At 50.5% G+C, this 15,420-nt stretch overlaps 1 protein-coding gene across 1 annotated transcript in view; it reads left to right on the forward strand.

The window, feature by feature from the left end:
• The window catches only part of NPTX2 (neuronal pentraxin 2), a 12,760-nt gene extending 889 nt beyond the window's left edge, over positions 1-11,871 (forward strand). Inside the window, exons 2-6 of the mRNA XM_002924207.4 lie at positions 6-284; positions 1,914-2,130; positions 6,821-7,065; positions 8,831-9,010; positions 9,892-11,871. Of these exons, the coding sequence (XP_002924253.3) occupies positions 6-284; positions 1,914-2,130; positions 6,821-7,065; positions 8,831-9,010; positions 9,892-10,119 (1,149 nt within the window). The 3' untranslated portion in view covers positions 10,120-11,871. The remainder of the gene's footprint in view (positions 1-5; positions 285-1,913; positions 2,131-6,820; positions 7,066-8,830; positions 9,011-9,891) is intronic.
• The last annotated feature ends 3,549 nt before the right edge of the window (positions 11,872-15,420 follow it).

Consider the following 15,420-nt stretch of genomic DNA (forward strand, 5'->3'; position numbering starts at 1 on the left):
TGCAGGGCGGCGCGCTGAGCCCCGAGGAAGAGCTGCGGGCCGCGGTGCTGCAGCTGCGCGAGACCGTCGTGCAGCAGAAGGAGACGCTGGGCGCGCAACGCGAGGCCATCCGCGAGCTCACCGGCAAGCTGGCGCGCTGCGAGGGGCTGGCGGGCGGCAAGGCGCAGGGCCCGGCAGCCACAGGCAAGGACACTATGGGCGATCTGCCGCGGGACCCTGGCCACGTCGTGGAGCAGCTCAGCCGCTCGCTGCAGACGCTCAAGGACCGCCTGGAAAGCCTCGAGGTAGCCGAGCGCGGAGGGTCTTAAGGGGGGGTTGGGAGGGTCTGAGGCGCGGGGCGGTGGTGGGGCGCGTGGTCCTGCCCGCCAGGCTGCGCGGGACACAGCGAGCTGGGCTTGGGATCGGGGCGGGGGGGCGGTAGTTCTCGGTTGGGCTCTCGAACTTACTTTCAGGGCTCGCATCCTGCCCCCACCCCGCTTCTTGATGGAAGGAAATGGTTAACTCCCCCCCGCGCGCCGGGACTGTCCGCCCGTGTGGCCAGTCACTTCCCAAGGTCCGGGTGAGCGGACCGGGACGGCCTCTTCTCTCTTGTAAATGTCCGAGTCCCGCGGAGCCGGACGCGCTCCCAGAGGCTGAGCCGGGCGACGTGCGGCGGCTGCGTGCGGTCAGCTGCCCCGGGCGTCCCGTGTTTCCTTTTATAAATCAGGACGGGCTGGACCAGAGCGGGCGGAGACTCCAGGGTCTCGGCTGGGAGGCGAGCGCGGGCGGGTCCCGGGCCACACACCGATTGGCTCCTCGGAGGAAACCTGGTTTTAACTTCAAAGACGCTCTGTCCGCGAATTGTGCCTGTTCTAAGGTGCCCTTCCAGGCTGCTTTGGGGGAAGGGACCTTATTCCGTTTCTCTCTTGGAAGGTGTATGCAGTTTGGAACTTTGCAAGAGAAATCCTCATTTAACTTCCATCTTTACTTTCAAACCCTATTTAAGAAGTGTGGAACGGTTGTGTTAAAAACGTGTACCAGAATGCTTATTAGCAAAATTAGGTTTCAATTACAGGTGGTAATTATTGCAAAATTATTTGAGGATTTCCTGTGGCATGATGGCTAAATACGGTATTTCCAGCATCTGTATATCCCTTGATTCATTATGATTAATAGCAGCTAACATTTCTGGTTTACTAAATATACACCAGGCGTACTATCTAATTTTAACCCTTGCAACAGCCTTTTGAGGCAGATCCTCTTAACTGCATTTTACAATTTGGAATGCTTAGAAAGGGGGTAAATAGCTTGCCAAGGATTCACGGCTAGCCAGTGGCAGACTGCCTCCAGAACCAGCATGATGGTAGAGGAGTAAAAGACATAGGAAGTGAGGATTTAGAAACAGCATTCAAAGCAAAGATTCCTGGAATTCAGAACTGTCATGTTTTAGGTCTCTCATTTTCCAGTAACATCTCTCCAAGCATAGCTATTCACCTTTGTGCCATATTGGGACTTGGGGGCTGTTTTCACTTCTAGATGAATGCTCATCTAATTTGAGTACCGTTTGGTTAACTATTTTTTTTTTTTTATCTTAACTGTGTTGTGGTCTTTACCCCAAGGATCGTAGAGGTAGATAGTGATTGAAATTTTGACTTTTTAGCAAGAGGAGGAAAATAGCTTTCTGAGAGAGGAAAATGAAATTCATAAGTTTCAAATATTGCAGCAAGGTAATTCTTGTTTGACTTTGAAATCCTTTCCATACAAAAAAGAAAAAAGCTTCCGTGAAGTGCTCCCCTTCGTGCCATTGGCACGATTTAATACTCCCGTTTTGGAAGCTTCTCCCTGTGTGGTTGGGCTTTTAGAGTACATTTCACAATTTCTTTTTAAATGGCCTTAATACTTCTCCCTCATGTGTCCCTCTCCCCATCTAAAAGCACCAGCTCCGAGTGAACGTGTCCAATGCAGTGCTGCCCAGTGACTTTCGAGAGGTGCTCCAGCGGCGACTGGGGGAGCTGGAGAGGCAGCTCCTACGCAAAGTGGCGGAGCTGGAGGATGAGAAGTCCCTGCTCCACAATGAGACCTCGGCTCACCGGCAGAAGACCGAGAATGCCCTGAATGCTCTGCTGCAGAGGGTGACTGAGCTGGAGCGAGGTGAGTTCTTGGCCAGCTTCTCCGTTGCCCTCTGGCTGATGTACCTCCCGCCCCCCCAACCCATTGTCTTGGTATTTGGCTGCTGTGTAAGGGAAGCCTGCCTGGCTCAGAGCAAGGCAGAGCAGGGAGAGGGGCGCTGGTTCCAGAGCCACCCATTTACAGACAGGCCGCTACGGTCCTTGAGGGAGTGGTGACCCCTGATTGCTTACTCTTAGTACTGGGCTCTGCTCCTCTTTGCTGGGGTTGGCTCTGATGCTGCTCTTGGGTCATCTCTGAACCTACCTGTCCTACGTGCAGAAAACCACAGCATTCTTTACCATCCCAGCAGCTCTCTGCTTTCCCTTCTCTGTTTCTCAAATGAAGTGCTGCTTTTTCAACCTGAGGCATCTCTTGTGGCACGGGGTTTAGGGTTTCTGCCTGACCATTGCCCAACTTAAGGGCCTTGTTGATACATCTTCCAACTTGGTGGAGACAGAAGGGGCTGATTGCTGCTGGGAGCACCCTGGTTTCCATCCCTTGCATTTACCCCCAGGGTGTCTGCAGTGGCCCTGCATGGAGATAACTTGTGGCTGTTTGAGAAAACAGTAAATGTGATTGAGGATGGTCCTCTCAGGAATTAGCCGCAGCCCCCTGGCGTTATCCACAGGAAAGCCAGTGCCCTCAGGATCACCTTGGACAAACAACCTAACCCAGTCCTCCCGCCATGTGGTCATTTCAGCCACTTCTTAACTAGTCCTTCAGCGGATTCTGAGTATCTTTCTCGTCTCTGCTCACACTGCTGTGGGTCAGTTTCTCCCACGGGGCACAGGAGGGGAAGGGATCGAGGGCTGTAAGTAATTCAGTCTGCCTTTTCAACCCCCAAAATGCCAGATAGTCTGAGAGTGAAGTTTAAGTTGCAGATATGCCTTTTCAACCCCCAAAATGCCAGATAGTCTGAGAGTGAAGTTTAAGTTGCAGATAGTGGATATGAGATTTTAATCTTCTCAGCTGCACCAGCCTGACAAAGACAGTTTCTCATTACTCGATTTCATTAACTGATAGGAGAATGTCCAGTTATGCCTTCAGTGACTCTGGGAGGGGAGGGCCAGATGATCAAGGGGATGGTGTTTCTGTTGCATTTTACAGCAGCTCCCCAGAAGTCACAGGTCTCCTTCATCACTTTCCTGTTTTCTTCCTACCTTATTCTTCTCAGAAAGGGTTGGGTGACTTACCTGTTAGACTTGGATTCTTGAGTTTCTGGAAGAATGTCCTCTCTGCCTCACCTCTGCTGGTGACCTCGGGAAACTCATTAGGTCTCAAGAGCCTTCCCTGAAGGCAGAGCAGCTGCAGCTGCAGGCTTTCTTTCAGACAGGAGGACAGAAAGGCAGCATCGGGTAAAGGGTGGCTTGCCTTCCCTTTCCCCAGCCTCACCCACAGTGGAACCTGGGGACACACAGGGCTGTGGAACAGGCACACCACAGTCACTTAGTATCTTGAAGGGGGTAGCTGTATAATGAAAAGAGAGCTCCACCAGAGACCTTGGTGACTGTGTCTTGCTTGGCTTGGTGGCTGAACTGCTACAAGGATGTAGGTTAATAGAAGCCTGCTGAGTTAGTGTGTGCTGAGCACATCACCCTTGTGAGATAGGACTTCTTTTATACCTATTGCACAGATGAGAAAAATGCCCTGAAGCTTTCAGCCAGAGGTGTGTCATTTGGGGAGAGGGGACTGAGGTGGGACCTGGGCCACCAGCTGGTGAGCAGCAACAGCAACATGGCTCTGACCACCCAGGAGCTGCCACTTTGTGACTACCCCTCCCATCCCCAGCCAGATTCCAGTACCCACGCTCTTGATACCTAGGTTTTACACTAAGTCCTCAGAGCTCATCTGGCACAGAAAGGAGGTCCATGTCCTAGCTAGCAGTGAGCTCCGCAGGACCCGGCCCTTGACTGGCCTTCTTGTAGAGCCCCCAGGACCTGGTGCTGATCCACCATGAGAACGCTAGAATCTTTTTTTGTGCTGCACCCAACTCTGGGACGAGTCTTTGAGGAAAGTGGTCATTTGCCAACCAGTTTGTCTTCTGGGTAATTCTGAGTTTCTACCTGTCCTTTTTGTGATTAGAATAAAACGATATATAAACTCTCAACCCCCAAATAGACCATGAGTGGAAAATATACACTGTTCCTCAAAGCATCCTGCTGAGCCCAGAGGAAATGGACCTCAGGCATATGCAAAGTATGGGGCTTTGGAGACTCTGGCCCTCGGTCCATCATCTCCTGCGCATTATGGGCCTCTCCTGGGCCAGACACCAGGCTGTGACTTCCACATTCTGTATCTTCTGTAACCCTTGCAACAATTGTGTGAGGTAGGTATTAGTTATGGATGAGGGTCTGAGTCTGAGAATCAAGTGATTCGTGCATTCACGGGTCCAGAAGGTTGCAGAGTTGGGGTTGAACTTGGTGGTGACCCCAGGGGAAAAGAGGCCCAGAGGCTGCAGCCTGGAGTTGTTTGTGGGCTCCAGCCCCACTGAGCAGGAGGCTCCCCAGAGCCCAGGGGTGAGCGTCCAACGCTGCACGCAGATGTTCGTGCTGCCTGATCCCACGGATGCTTGTTTTCTTTGTCGTGGGATCTACTCATGTGCAGGGGCCTCTAGGTTCTGGCCCAGCCCGCCAGGCACAGCCCGCCATGGAGTTGAGGTAAATGTTGCCACTGAGATGACATAACCCGTCTCTCTTTGGCCTCAGCTGCCCCCCATTTTCACTTGTCTGCCGCCTGCAGCCTCTGATTTATTGGTCAGGCCTTTTAATGCCTTAATTGGTTTTAACGAAGTTTCCTCTAAACCTCCAAGCTGTTTGATATAAATAGAGGGCACCAGCTTTCAGGGTGTGGGCCCCTCCTCTGCCCCTTGGCTCTCCCAGGTCTAATTAAACCTATCTGTTGTCACCTAGCTAACGATATTACTGACACCGAGCCTTATTAAATCAGCAGGCCTGCCCACCTGCAAGGATAGAAGCCATTTCTCTTTATTAGCTAATCATGCCTTCATGAAGAACGTGGCCATTTGCAGATGAAGTACTAGTGGCTCCACGTAGTTGAGAGAGGGACTTCTGCTCCCTGCTCTGTCCTTCATTAGCTGTGTGACCTGGGGAAAGTTCCCTCGCTCCTCCCAGCCTTGGTGTCTCAACTGTACAACCTGTAGAATTGGGGGTGGGGCTTCCTAGTCTCAGTTTTGCTTCACCCTAACTTAGGGTCATTGTGGTCCCAGCCTGTACCCGGCCTGACCCCCTCACTTTCCCCAGGTGACCAAGTCTTCCCAGCCCTCGCCAGGTACTCAGTGGCTCCTCAGACTGGGAGGTTGGGATGGATCAGGCAAGACTGTACAAGCAGCAGACACGAGTAAATAGTACCTGCGAAGCCCAGAGGCTAGAATTTCTCTGCTTGCCTGCTGCAGAGACATTGAAAGGGTGGTTCTGGGCCCTGTTGCTTTTCTTTGCAGGTCTTCCTTGGATGGGGGTGAACCATGGCACCAAGAGCCTCTCTCACGTGTTATTGACTATGAAAGCAAATGTGTTTGGGGGATTGCAGTGGAAAAAAACTCACCCGCTGTGGCTTCTGTTCTACAGACGGGGTTGATTCATGCACTTGATTCATGCAGGTGGTTTGGTTCCGTCAGTTCTGAGTCCAGAGTACCTGCCTATTTCTCACGGTGACCGAGTCCATCTGGCCCTTCATGGATGCCTAATAAATACTTGTTGAATGAGAGAAGGGTGTTTAGGCTCCTTCATCAGAAGCATCTAGTCCCCACATCAGAGGGAAGCTTCTGCCACGACAGCTCACAGAATTGGGTGGTACCCGCAAACTTCGGAATCTGATAACTCGAGACAGGGACTTGCCTTCTGTGTGTTTATTTTTGTTGTTAATTTTGAGCTTTAATCAAAACTAATGGAAATTACTTAGACCCATTTAAAAGTACCAGTCACTTTCAAAGATTTTGGAAGCACCATTTACATGAGGACAGTGGCAAGGGGGGCAGTTCTCATCAGTCCCAGGCGGGCCCCAAGGGCTCAAGGCTCTGGCTAGGGGCATTAACCTCAGTGGGGAGGGTCACCTCTGTATTTCTCTGCCTCTGACTAGTTCCAAACCACAGGAAATGGTCAACAGACTCAATCTTCTCTTGAAGAGGGTGAATCATGAGCAACATGGTTCCTATGAGAGATTTAGTCCAAAAAGCCACTTCTAAGTTAAGTTGTCCAGATACCAATGTGGACTCCTTTGTTTGGGTGGCAGTGATTCTTTAGGGTAAGAAGTGACAGGGGCTTACGGGCTTGACGGGTGTCTATCAAGTGCCCAGGTCCCTGTTAAGACTTCCTGCCTCTAAGCCCAAGTCCAGCAGGACCCTGACCCCGCCATTGCTGAAGGAGCTGAAGGGGCCAGGATTTCAAGAAAAGAGCTGAAGAAGGGTTTTCTGGCTTAATTTAACCTGAAAATTAGATCCAGCTTGTCCCTGCCCACTTCCTCAAGCTTTCAAGAGCAAGGATGCTTCTGTTTATTCCTGGGCTGGTAGCACTTTGCACCGTGGCTTCCGGGTAGCAGGTGCTCTGTTGCTTAAAGGACCAACTTGGGGAAGTTGGAGTGCAGGTGAGCTGTGGCTCTGGGCTGCACTGGTGGGGAGTAGGCTAACACACCATGGCCTCTATTCTCCACCCCCCAGGCAACAGTGCTTTCAAGTCTCCCGATGCGTTCAAAGTGTCCCTCCCCCTCCGCACAAACTACCTGTATGGCAAGATCAAGAAAACGCTGCCTGAACTGTACGCCTTCACCATCTGCCTGTGGCTGCGATCCAGCGCCTTGCCAGGCATCGGCACCCCATTCTCTTATGCGGTGCCCGGGCAGGCCAACGAGATCGTGCTGATAGAGTGGGGTAACAACCCCATTGAGCTGCTCATCAACGACAAGGTGAGTCCTGCTTGGACGCTACCCGCCCCCATTACGGTGGCAGTGGTCAGGATGTGGCAGTGTCTGACAGCTGGCTGTGGGGCTGTCGTCCTCACGGTGGGGACAGCTCTGAACCTACTCAGCCCCACTCTGGCCAGCTGGCTGGGTAGGGGGCAGGGACAGGCAGCCGTAGCTGATGGATATCCAAGGTGGGAGTCCAGGACAGGTGTTGTGAAAGGAACAGAGCTGGGGTCTCTGTGGGCCAGCCTGAATTGTCACAGGGCCTTGGGCCGATCAGTGAGGGCTGTTCCCCAGGGCCGTACTGATTAGGGGAGGGGCTATGTGTGTCTCTCTGTGTAGGATATTTATCAGGGTATCTTTTTGGGGGTGGTCTATTGAGATATAATTTACAGTGAAACTTAGAGTTTTTAGTGAACAGTTCAACCAGTTTTGACAAAGGCATGCAGTTGTGTGACTACCACAGTTAAAATATGGAAATGTTTCATTTCTCCCTTCCTCCCCCCACCAAATCTCCTCATTCCCCTTTGTGGTCAGCTCCTGCCCCTACCCCAGCCCATGACAACCACTGATCTGTTCTCTGTCTCTATAGCCTTGCTTTATCCAGAGTAGATATCCCTTTTTAATAGACTGGATGGTTTCAACATTCAAGAGCACGATCTTCTCAAGAACTCTGCTCTGGGCAGCTGCAGGACCTCCAGGAGCCCCACTCAAAACTTCCATTCTGAAGTCAGATGCAACATAGCCCAAAAAACCTGTCCTCACATCCTTGCCAGAGCTGAGTGTTCGAACGGCTGCTTCAGCTCCCTGCTGCCTCTACCCTGGCCCCTTAAACTGCCATTACTGACCCATCCTGGGTGGAGTTTCAGTGGGACATGCTGTGGAATCTCCCCACTGGGCTGCTTCTGGCGGTGACCATGTCCCCGAGCCAGGGATTAATTGTTCTAAGTAATGCCCTTGGACACAGCAGGGCCCAGAACCTTGTTTTCCTCTTGGGTTAGGTGGCACGTAAACAGCCAATTCCTGGGAGGAAGCAGCGGGTTGCTAGGATACCAGCAGTAACAACAGGATGGCATCCAGTTGGGCTGGTCTGTAGTGTTCACAGGACTGTGCACAGACAACATGGGTCAGAAATGCCCTTCCTCTGGTTCCATATGGGGGTCCCTGTGTGCACCCCAGCCCTTCCTCTGGTTCCATGTGGGGGTCCCTGTGTGCACCCCACAGCACACACTCCCACATAACTGCGGGCCTTTGGTCTACTGCAGAGGAGTATGCACACACACACAGAGGCCGCAAGTACTGGGAGAGAATTTGAGCCTCTGCCTTGAGTGTAGATGCCTGGTCTGTTTTCCAAAGAAGCTAGCCCAGTAGAACCCTGACCTCCCTTCAGGCTCTCCAGCACGAGGCATTCAGGCCCAGCATGGTAGGGAGGGGGCTTGTCCTTCACTTCACATCTGCTCAGTCTGCACAGAATCCTGGACCCTCAGACAAACCCGGGACCAAGGGTGTCCCCTTGATAGCCGAGCCACCCTGGGGTCAGGGGCTTATACCCACGCTCCCTGCCCCTTTCCTCTTGGGTGTCTATGTCACACCGTGTCCCCCGCTCAGGGCTTTCTGAGGGGCAGAGTTGCCCATGTCACCCACAGAACGGAGAAGGAGAGACCAGAAGGGACCCTTCATTATGGGAGCAGCAGGACCTCCAGTTCTTCTGCATGTTAGACTTCTGGAAACCTCATGGGGGCCTTACCTGCATGTTGCTGGTCCACAGGTTGCACAGCTGCCCCTGTTTGTCAGTGACGGCAAGTGGCACCATATCTGTATCACCTGGACAACACGGGACGGCATGTGGGAAGCTTTCCAGGATGGGGAGAAACTCGGCACTGGGGAGAACCTGGCCCCCTGGCACCCCATCAAGCCAGGGGGTGTGCTGATCCTCGGGCAGGAACAGGTGAGTGCAGGGGGTGCAGGAGGGGAGCTGGCCAGCTGAGCAGCACAAAGCGGCACTTGCAGGCTGCCCCCGGGCCCCCTGGCCAGCTGTCTGCCTGCCAGACCTGGCCATTGGCGTGAAGTCTGGCTCACCCCATGCTGTCTTGTGGCCTGAGGGGCAGAGTGCGGGGGACCAGGTTGGTGTGGTGGGTTCAGATAGATTCCAGAATGGAGTCCAACCCAGGTGATCAGGAGTGTCCCTGGAGTCAGGCTGTCATGGAGGGACTTCGGGTTTTCTCCAGGCGTTTGGCTTCTGCCAGGCACAGCATCGATTCAGGATGCCAAGGGCCGATATGGCATCTTCTAGGAGCTGCTGGCTCAGTGTTTTGGGGGCACTTAGGGCATGCCTGTGGGGTGCTCAGCCCCCTGTGGGAGGTGGGGGTGGGGAAGTGACTTCAGAAACTGCCCTCAAGAAACTCACCCTCTGGAAGAGGGGAAATGTAAGTTGTTTGTCTGCTCCTGGGCAGATAAGAGTTGATGTTTCAGCCTGTGTTTAAGGTTTGCTGACGGCCCATTCCTCGCCTCATTTCCCTGTTACTTCCTCCTTGGGAGAGGCTGGGAGTCTGGAGATCTGGCTCTAGTGCTAGCTTTAGGACTTCAGGCAAATGTCTTTCCACTCTAGCCTTGAGCTCATTTTGTGTGCCCTAGAGTTCTGGGATGTGCAGGAATTGGGTCAGGGATGTGGCCAGAGTTGGAAGGAGTCGGGAAAATGCCCCAGTCTCCCCATCTCCCTCCCAAGTTGGCATCCCTTCCTGGAGGCTGTTCATGGTCCAGGAGAATTAGCAGGCGTGTCTGCTTTTTGAACCTGCGCCAATGGGGCTCTGTTCCCCCACCCTTTCCCAGGACACCGTTGGGGGCAGGTTCGATGCCACACAGGCATTCGTGGGGGAGCTCAGCCAGTTCAACATATGGGACCGCGTCCTTCGTGCACAAGAAATTATCAACATTGCCAACTGCTCCATGAATATGCCTGGCAACATCATACCCTGGGTGGACAACAACGTCGATGTGTTTGGAGGGGCTTCAAAGTGGCCCGTGGAGACCTGTGAGGAGCGTCTCCTTGACTTGTAGCTGCCTCCTGCTCTGTCTCGGAGGCCAGGGCTGGGCTGTTCCTGTTGGAAGTGCAAGGCCACCTCCTCCCCCAGTTAAACTGTGTACAAAGCCCCTGCCAGAATGGGCTGGGGCCCCCAAAGCTCATTCCCAGGTAATCTTGAAGGCTGAGGCTCTGTGGCAGCCCTTGTCACTGGATTCTTTGTTCCTTACCAAGATTGTATTGTTTTGAGGGGTGCAGAAACCCTGAGCTTGCAGGTGGGCAAATATCTGACTTCCTGTTGGGGGTGGGGGGATTAAGGCCCTTGAGGCCCCGTGCAGAGCCCCTGTAATTGCTAGCACACTGCAGCCTTGCCCACCCTCTTGGATCCTCGATGTCTTGTGTGCACCTTCTGTCTGTCCCCTTTAAAGGCTGTGTGGCCATCCTGCTGGAGTATCTGTGTCCCTTGTGTATTGAGTATACCCTGCTGTCCCCTGAGCACGCAGCAAAGCAGCCCCTGCCGCCCACAGAAGGGCCTTTCTTTTGGTGTTCTTTACTATGCTGTGAGGAACTCTTCAGCTCGAGGAGGAGGGCAGGCTGCCCAGACAACGCCCTGCCTTCTCCAAGATGGAGGGGGCGTCCGGGCCTCCAGAGGGGGCTGGGAGCTGGAACGCAGAAGGGAGTTCTGGAGAAGGGCTGTGGCAGCTGTCCCTCCCTCTCTGTCACCTCGCCCTCAGACAGATGCTTTGATGGACTCATTGCTGGGAACGGCTTCTTTGAAAAGCCCCTTTTCTCCACCGGTGCCAGAAGTTCAGTTGCAACTTCTATAGCCATTCGGTATGGTCAGGGGGATTTATTTTTTCCCAACAGAGAAGAACAGCCATTAGCAGCCTTCCATTTTTGATGTCTTGCCCCACTGTGAGGAATGTGCTAGTTTTAATTCATGTTGATTCCTGTAAGCATTTGAATGTCTCAAGTATTTCCCCCAGAACTTTTTCAGGAATTGGAAGTCATTTGGCCTGATATTTGCTTCGTGACTTCAGGTTGCTTAATTTATTGGACGGAGGTAGTAATTTATTTTAAGGACAAAGTGATGAAGTGGGGAAATTTATAAAGCTAAATATTATATATTTTATTTTTCATACATGTTTGAAGTGCAAATCTGTGGAAATTCCATTTGTAGGACCAAGTTGACATGCCCATCCTAACATTGTATGCTACAAGAACTCTTCTGATGATGGAATTTTGATTAAAGTGCACTGGACGATGCCTCAGTATCTGTTTGCTCCATGTCTGGGGCTGAGGGTAGGGGGGTGGGGCTTTGCCACAGTCCGGGCATCTGAGGCCCATGTCTGGGGGACCCAGGAGCACTGAAGTGCTTGGAGGGGGGCATGGTGCAGGGCTGAGCTCTTCCTTCCCCAATGCCAGGCCCGGACTGCAGATGTCGCACAGGCTCTGGCCAGCCTCCTGGTCTCCAGCCGGCCCCTACCTTCTCAATCGGGAATCAAACTTACCTAGAAGACACTCACCTCCCTGTCTCAGGCATGACACCTGTTGGCCACCTACTCTGTGTTCTACCATATGTCTCATTCACTCCTAACAACCCCCTGGAAGTGAATCCCGATTTACAGCTAACTGTGTGGAACAATTAAACAGTGACTTGGATCACACAGCTAGTTAAGGGCAGAGCTGGGGTCAAGCCCTGCCCCTGTTGTGATTTCCCTCGCGATCGCATGGCTGACTGGGAGCCGTGGCTCACCACCGCTGCCCAGCGTCACCAGCGTCGTACTGCGTATTGCTCACCCAGCAAAAAAATCAAACTTCAGAACTCAAAATAGGTTCTACTGAATGTGTGTTGCTTTCACGCTATCATGAAGTCAAAAAATTGTAAGTCAAGCCGCTGTAAGTCAGGGACCATCTGTACCCTGAAAACTACAGAACGTTATTCTTTTTTCTTTTTTTTAATATAAAACATTGAGAGAAATTAGGACCTAAAAACATGAAAATATATCTGTGTTCATAGATTAAGACTTAATAGCGTCGTGGGAAAAATGTGGTTCAGACGTCCAGTCTGATGATACCACACACACCCTGAGAGGGTACAGAAAGGTGATCATATAATGAATCTTCTGGGGAGATCAGGGTGGCACCCACACAGGTCAGATAATGGCTTGAGAGTGCAGAGAAAGAAGATTGGCTTGGCTTTTTATGGTGGTAAAGGGGGTAGGACCAGAGTGATGATTCCACTGTGTGGTTTGCACATCCCCCTCTCCCCTCCCCCAGCGCCAGGCACCAAAAGAAAAAGAATTTAGACTCTCTTATTACCTGCCCAGATGTGGGGCATGACGGGAAGAGGAGAGGTGAGGTTTAAAAGCTGTCAGCAAACATCAAAAACTGTAGACATGTTATTACAATTCACCTCAGATGTTTGACTGATGGCTGACGTGTTCCATGCTGCATTTAATCGAGTTTGAACTTGTTTAAGTAAGTCATTATGAGGTCTGTAGCTTGGGGCTGGTAGGGGAGGTGAGAATACTGTTGAATGCCTATTCAAGGGCCCAGAACTGTGTATTTCGAGAAGTGCGATGGGTATCTTGGTCATGGTTAATAAGCTTTGGAGCTCTGAAGGAAGGGAGTATCTTGGTGAGGTCTTGTGTTAATGGCTTCAGTAAGTAGAAAGATACATGTGATATTGATTTACATTTTGGGTACATGTGGGTACATCGTAGGACAAGAGATTACCAAAGTTCTTTACCCCAAAAGGGGCTACCTGGCTCAAGAGTCAAAAAATGGATACATGGGTCAATTGTTGGCCAGGATGCCCAGTGCTAACATGACTGTCTGAAATTTGGCCAGTTGTGCTGACCCTTGGATCCTACTATTCTTTGGGGACATCCTGGTTAAGGAATAAAAACCAGCAGCTCCCCCATGGAGCTTTAGGTGGTGTCATGGTGGTTATGCCATCTGTAAAGCGTGAGAACTCCCTTTGTTTACTCAGCTGATGGCAAGCAGTTTCCAGGGGTCTGAGAGATTGGGGTGAACTTCCTCAGCACCAAGGCGTCTGGCAAGTGACTGAGGACAAGGAAGGCAACCCCCTGCTGCAGATGGGATACGTCAGAGGGTCCAGGGTTAGCTCTGTTACATAGCAAAAAGGCCTTGGTGGCCATGCTGAAATTATTGCTGGGATGTTGCTTTTATGACCCAAGACATAGGGACAGCTGGGTGTGGGAGGTCTCAGGCCAGGGCCTAGGACAACTACTATGTCCAGGATCTCATAGTTTGCAACCAGCAATTGCAGCTTTATTGGCGTATAGCGTGAGGCCAAAGATGTCTTGTCTCAGCAGCCCGTGGGTACTTTGATGCTCCAGAAGCTCCAGGAGGCATGAGAGGGGATTGCTGAGGCCTCTCTAGTGAAGGACCCTCTGGGGGCCACTGTTGGGAATGCCTGATGTGTTGCAATTCACATAGATTCTAGAGCCTTTTGTTGTGGGGCCTCCACCTGAAGTGGGCGATTTGCAAGTAACTGCACAAGTGAGCTTAAAAAAATGTGTCAGTGCAGAATGCACTGCTTCCAGAACCCAAAAAAGTCCTAGAAGATGTTAGGCTTGTTTCAATGTTGTGGATGCTGAGAGAGACAATAACTCTTTTTTGGCAGTGTCAGTGATGGAGTGGCCTTCAGTTTACCAAAAAATTTTGAGGAATTTAGCTGAGTTTTCAGGGTCTTGCAGTGGTGGGGGAGGGGGGGACAATGATCTGCTAGAATTGAATCAAGACACAGGATTCGGGATGCCTGGGTGCCTCTGTTGGTTAAGCGTCTGCCTTAGGCTCAGGTCATGATCCCAGGGTTCTGGGATTGAGTCCCACTTAGGGCTCCCTGCTCAGTGGGGAGCCTGCTTCTCCCTCTCCCTCTGCTGCTCCCCCTGCTTATGTGCTCTCTCTCTCTCTCTCTCTTTGTCAAATAAATAAATAAATAATTTTTTAAAGACATAGGATTCAATTTGACACACATGGGTAAGTCTGGGCCAGGACCTATGACCCAAGACCACTTTAAGGAGAACCCCGATCCCACAATCCTGTCCAAGATGCCAATTATCTGTATTTCCAACCCAGACCAGTTAAATCTATAACAGTGACTCCCAAGCTGAGCTGCAATTGGCTTGAGGGCAGGAAAAGGGCAGGGATTTTTATGATGGCTAGAAGGTGGGACTGGGGTGAGGTTTCTGTATATAGTTTGAACTTCCCACCTGCACCAAGGAAGAGAGCAGCACCTGGGCTTTCTCATTAGAGGGAGGGAGAGACAAATGTCAAAAAATGGAGTCAGAGGACTTATTACAAAGACAGTACTCCCCAAATGGATCTGCAGATGAAACACCATTCCAATTAAAAACCCACCTGACTTTTTTCCAGAAATTGACAGGCCAATCCCAAAATTGATATGAAAATGCAAGGGATCCAGAATAGCCAAAATTACCTTAAAAAGAAAGAACAAAGTTGAAGTTTCTTGATTTCAAAACAGACTACAAAGCTGTAACAAGACTGTGTGGTCCTGGCTTAGGGATAGACATATGGATTAATAGAATAGTTTCAGAGTCCAGAAATCTATACATTTATGGTCAGTTGATTTTTGAAAAAAAAAATGCCAAGACCAGTCAGTGGGGGAAGAAGAGTCTTTTCAACAAATCCTTCTGGATATCCACATGCAAAAAAAAAAAAAAAAAAAAAAAAAAAGCTGGATTTTTACCTCACACCATATATAGAAATTAACTCAATAGATCCAAAACCTGAATTTAAGTGCTAAAACTATAAACTCACAGAAAAAAACATAGGTATAAGTATTTGTGACCTTGGATTAGGTACTGATTTCTTAGATATGACACCCAAAACACAAGCAACCAAAAGAAAAATTGATAAATTGAACATCACCCAAAGTAAACCTTTTCTGCTTCAAAGAAGACTGTTAAGGTGAAAAGTCTTCCGGAGAATAAGAGAAAATATTTGCAATTGTATATTTGATAAAAAGCTTGTATCCGGAATATGTAAAGAACTCTTAGCCACTCAATAACAAAAGTGGACAAAGAATCCAATACAAAAATGAGCAAAAGATTTGAATAGATCTTGCTCCTAAGAAGATATACAAATGACCAACAGCACATTGTGAAAGTTCTCAATATTATCAGTTATCAGGGAAATGCAAATTACAGTCATAATTAGATACCACTTCATATCCGCTGGAGACAGTTCAGTTGTAACTTTAAGTAAATAATGTGAAAATGTGAAGAAATTAGAACCCTTGTGCATCGCTGGTGGGAATGTAAAATGGTACAGCCACCTTCGGAGAGCAT

Source organism: Ailuropoda melanoleuca, chromosome 10 (genome assembly GCF_002007445.2).
Source record: "Ailuropoda melanoleuca isolate Jingjing chromosome 10, ASM200744v2, whole genome shotgun sequence".
In the NCBI taxonomy this organism is placed as follows: Eukaryota; Metazoa; Chordata; class Mammalia; order Carnivora; family Ursidae; genus Ailuropoda; species Ailuropoda melanoleuca.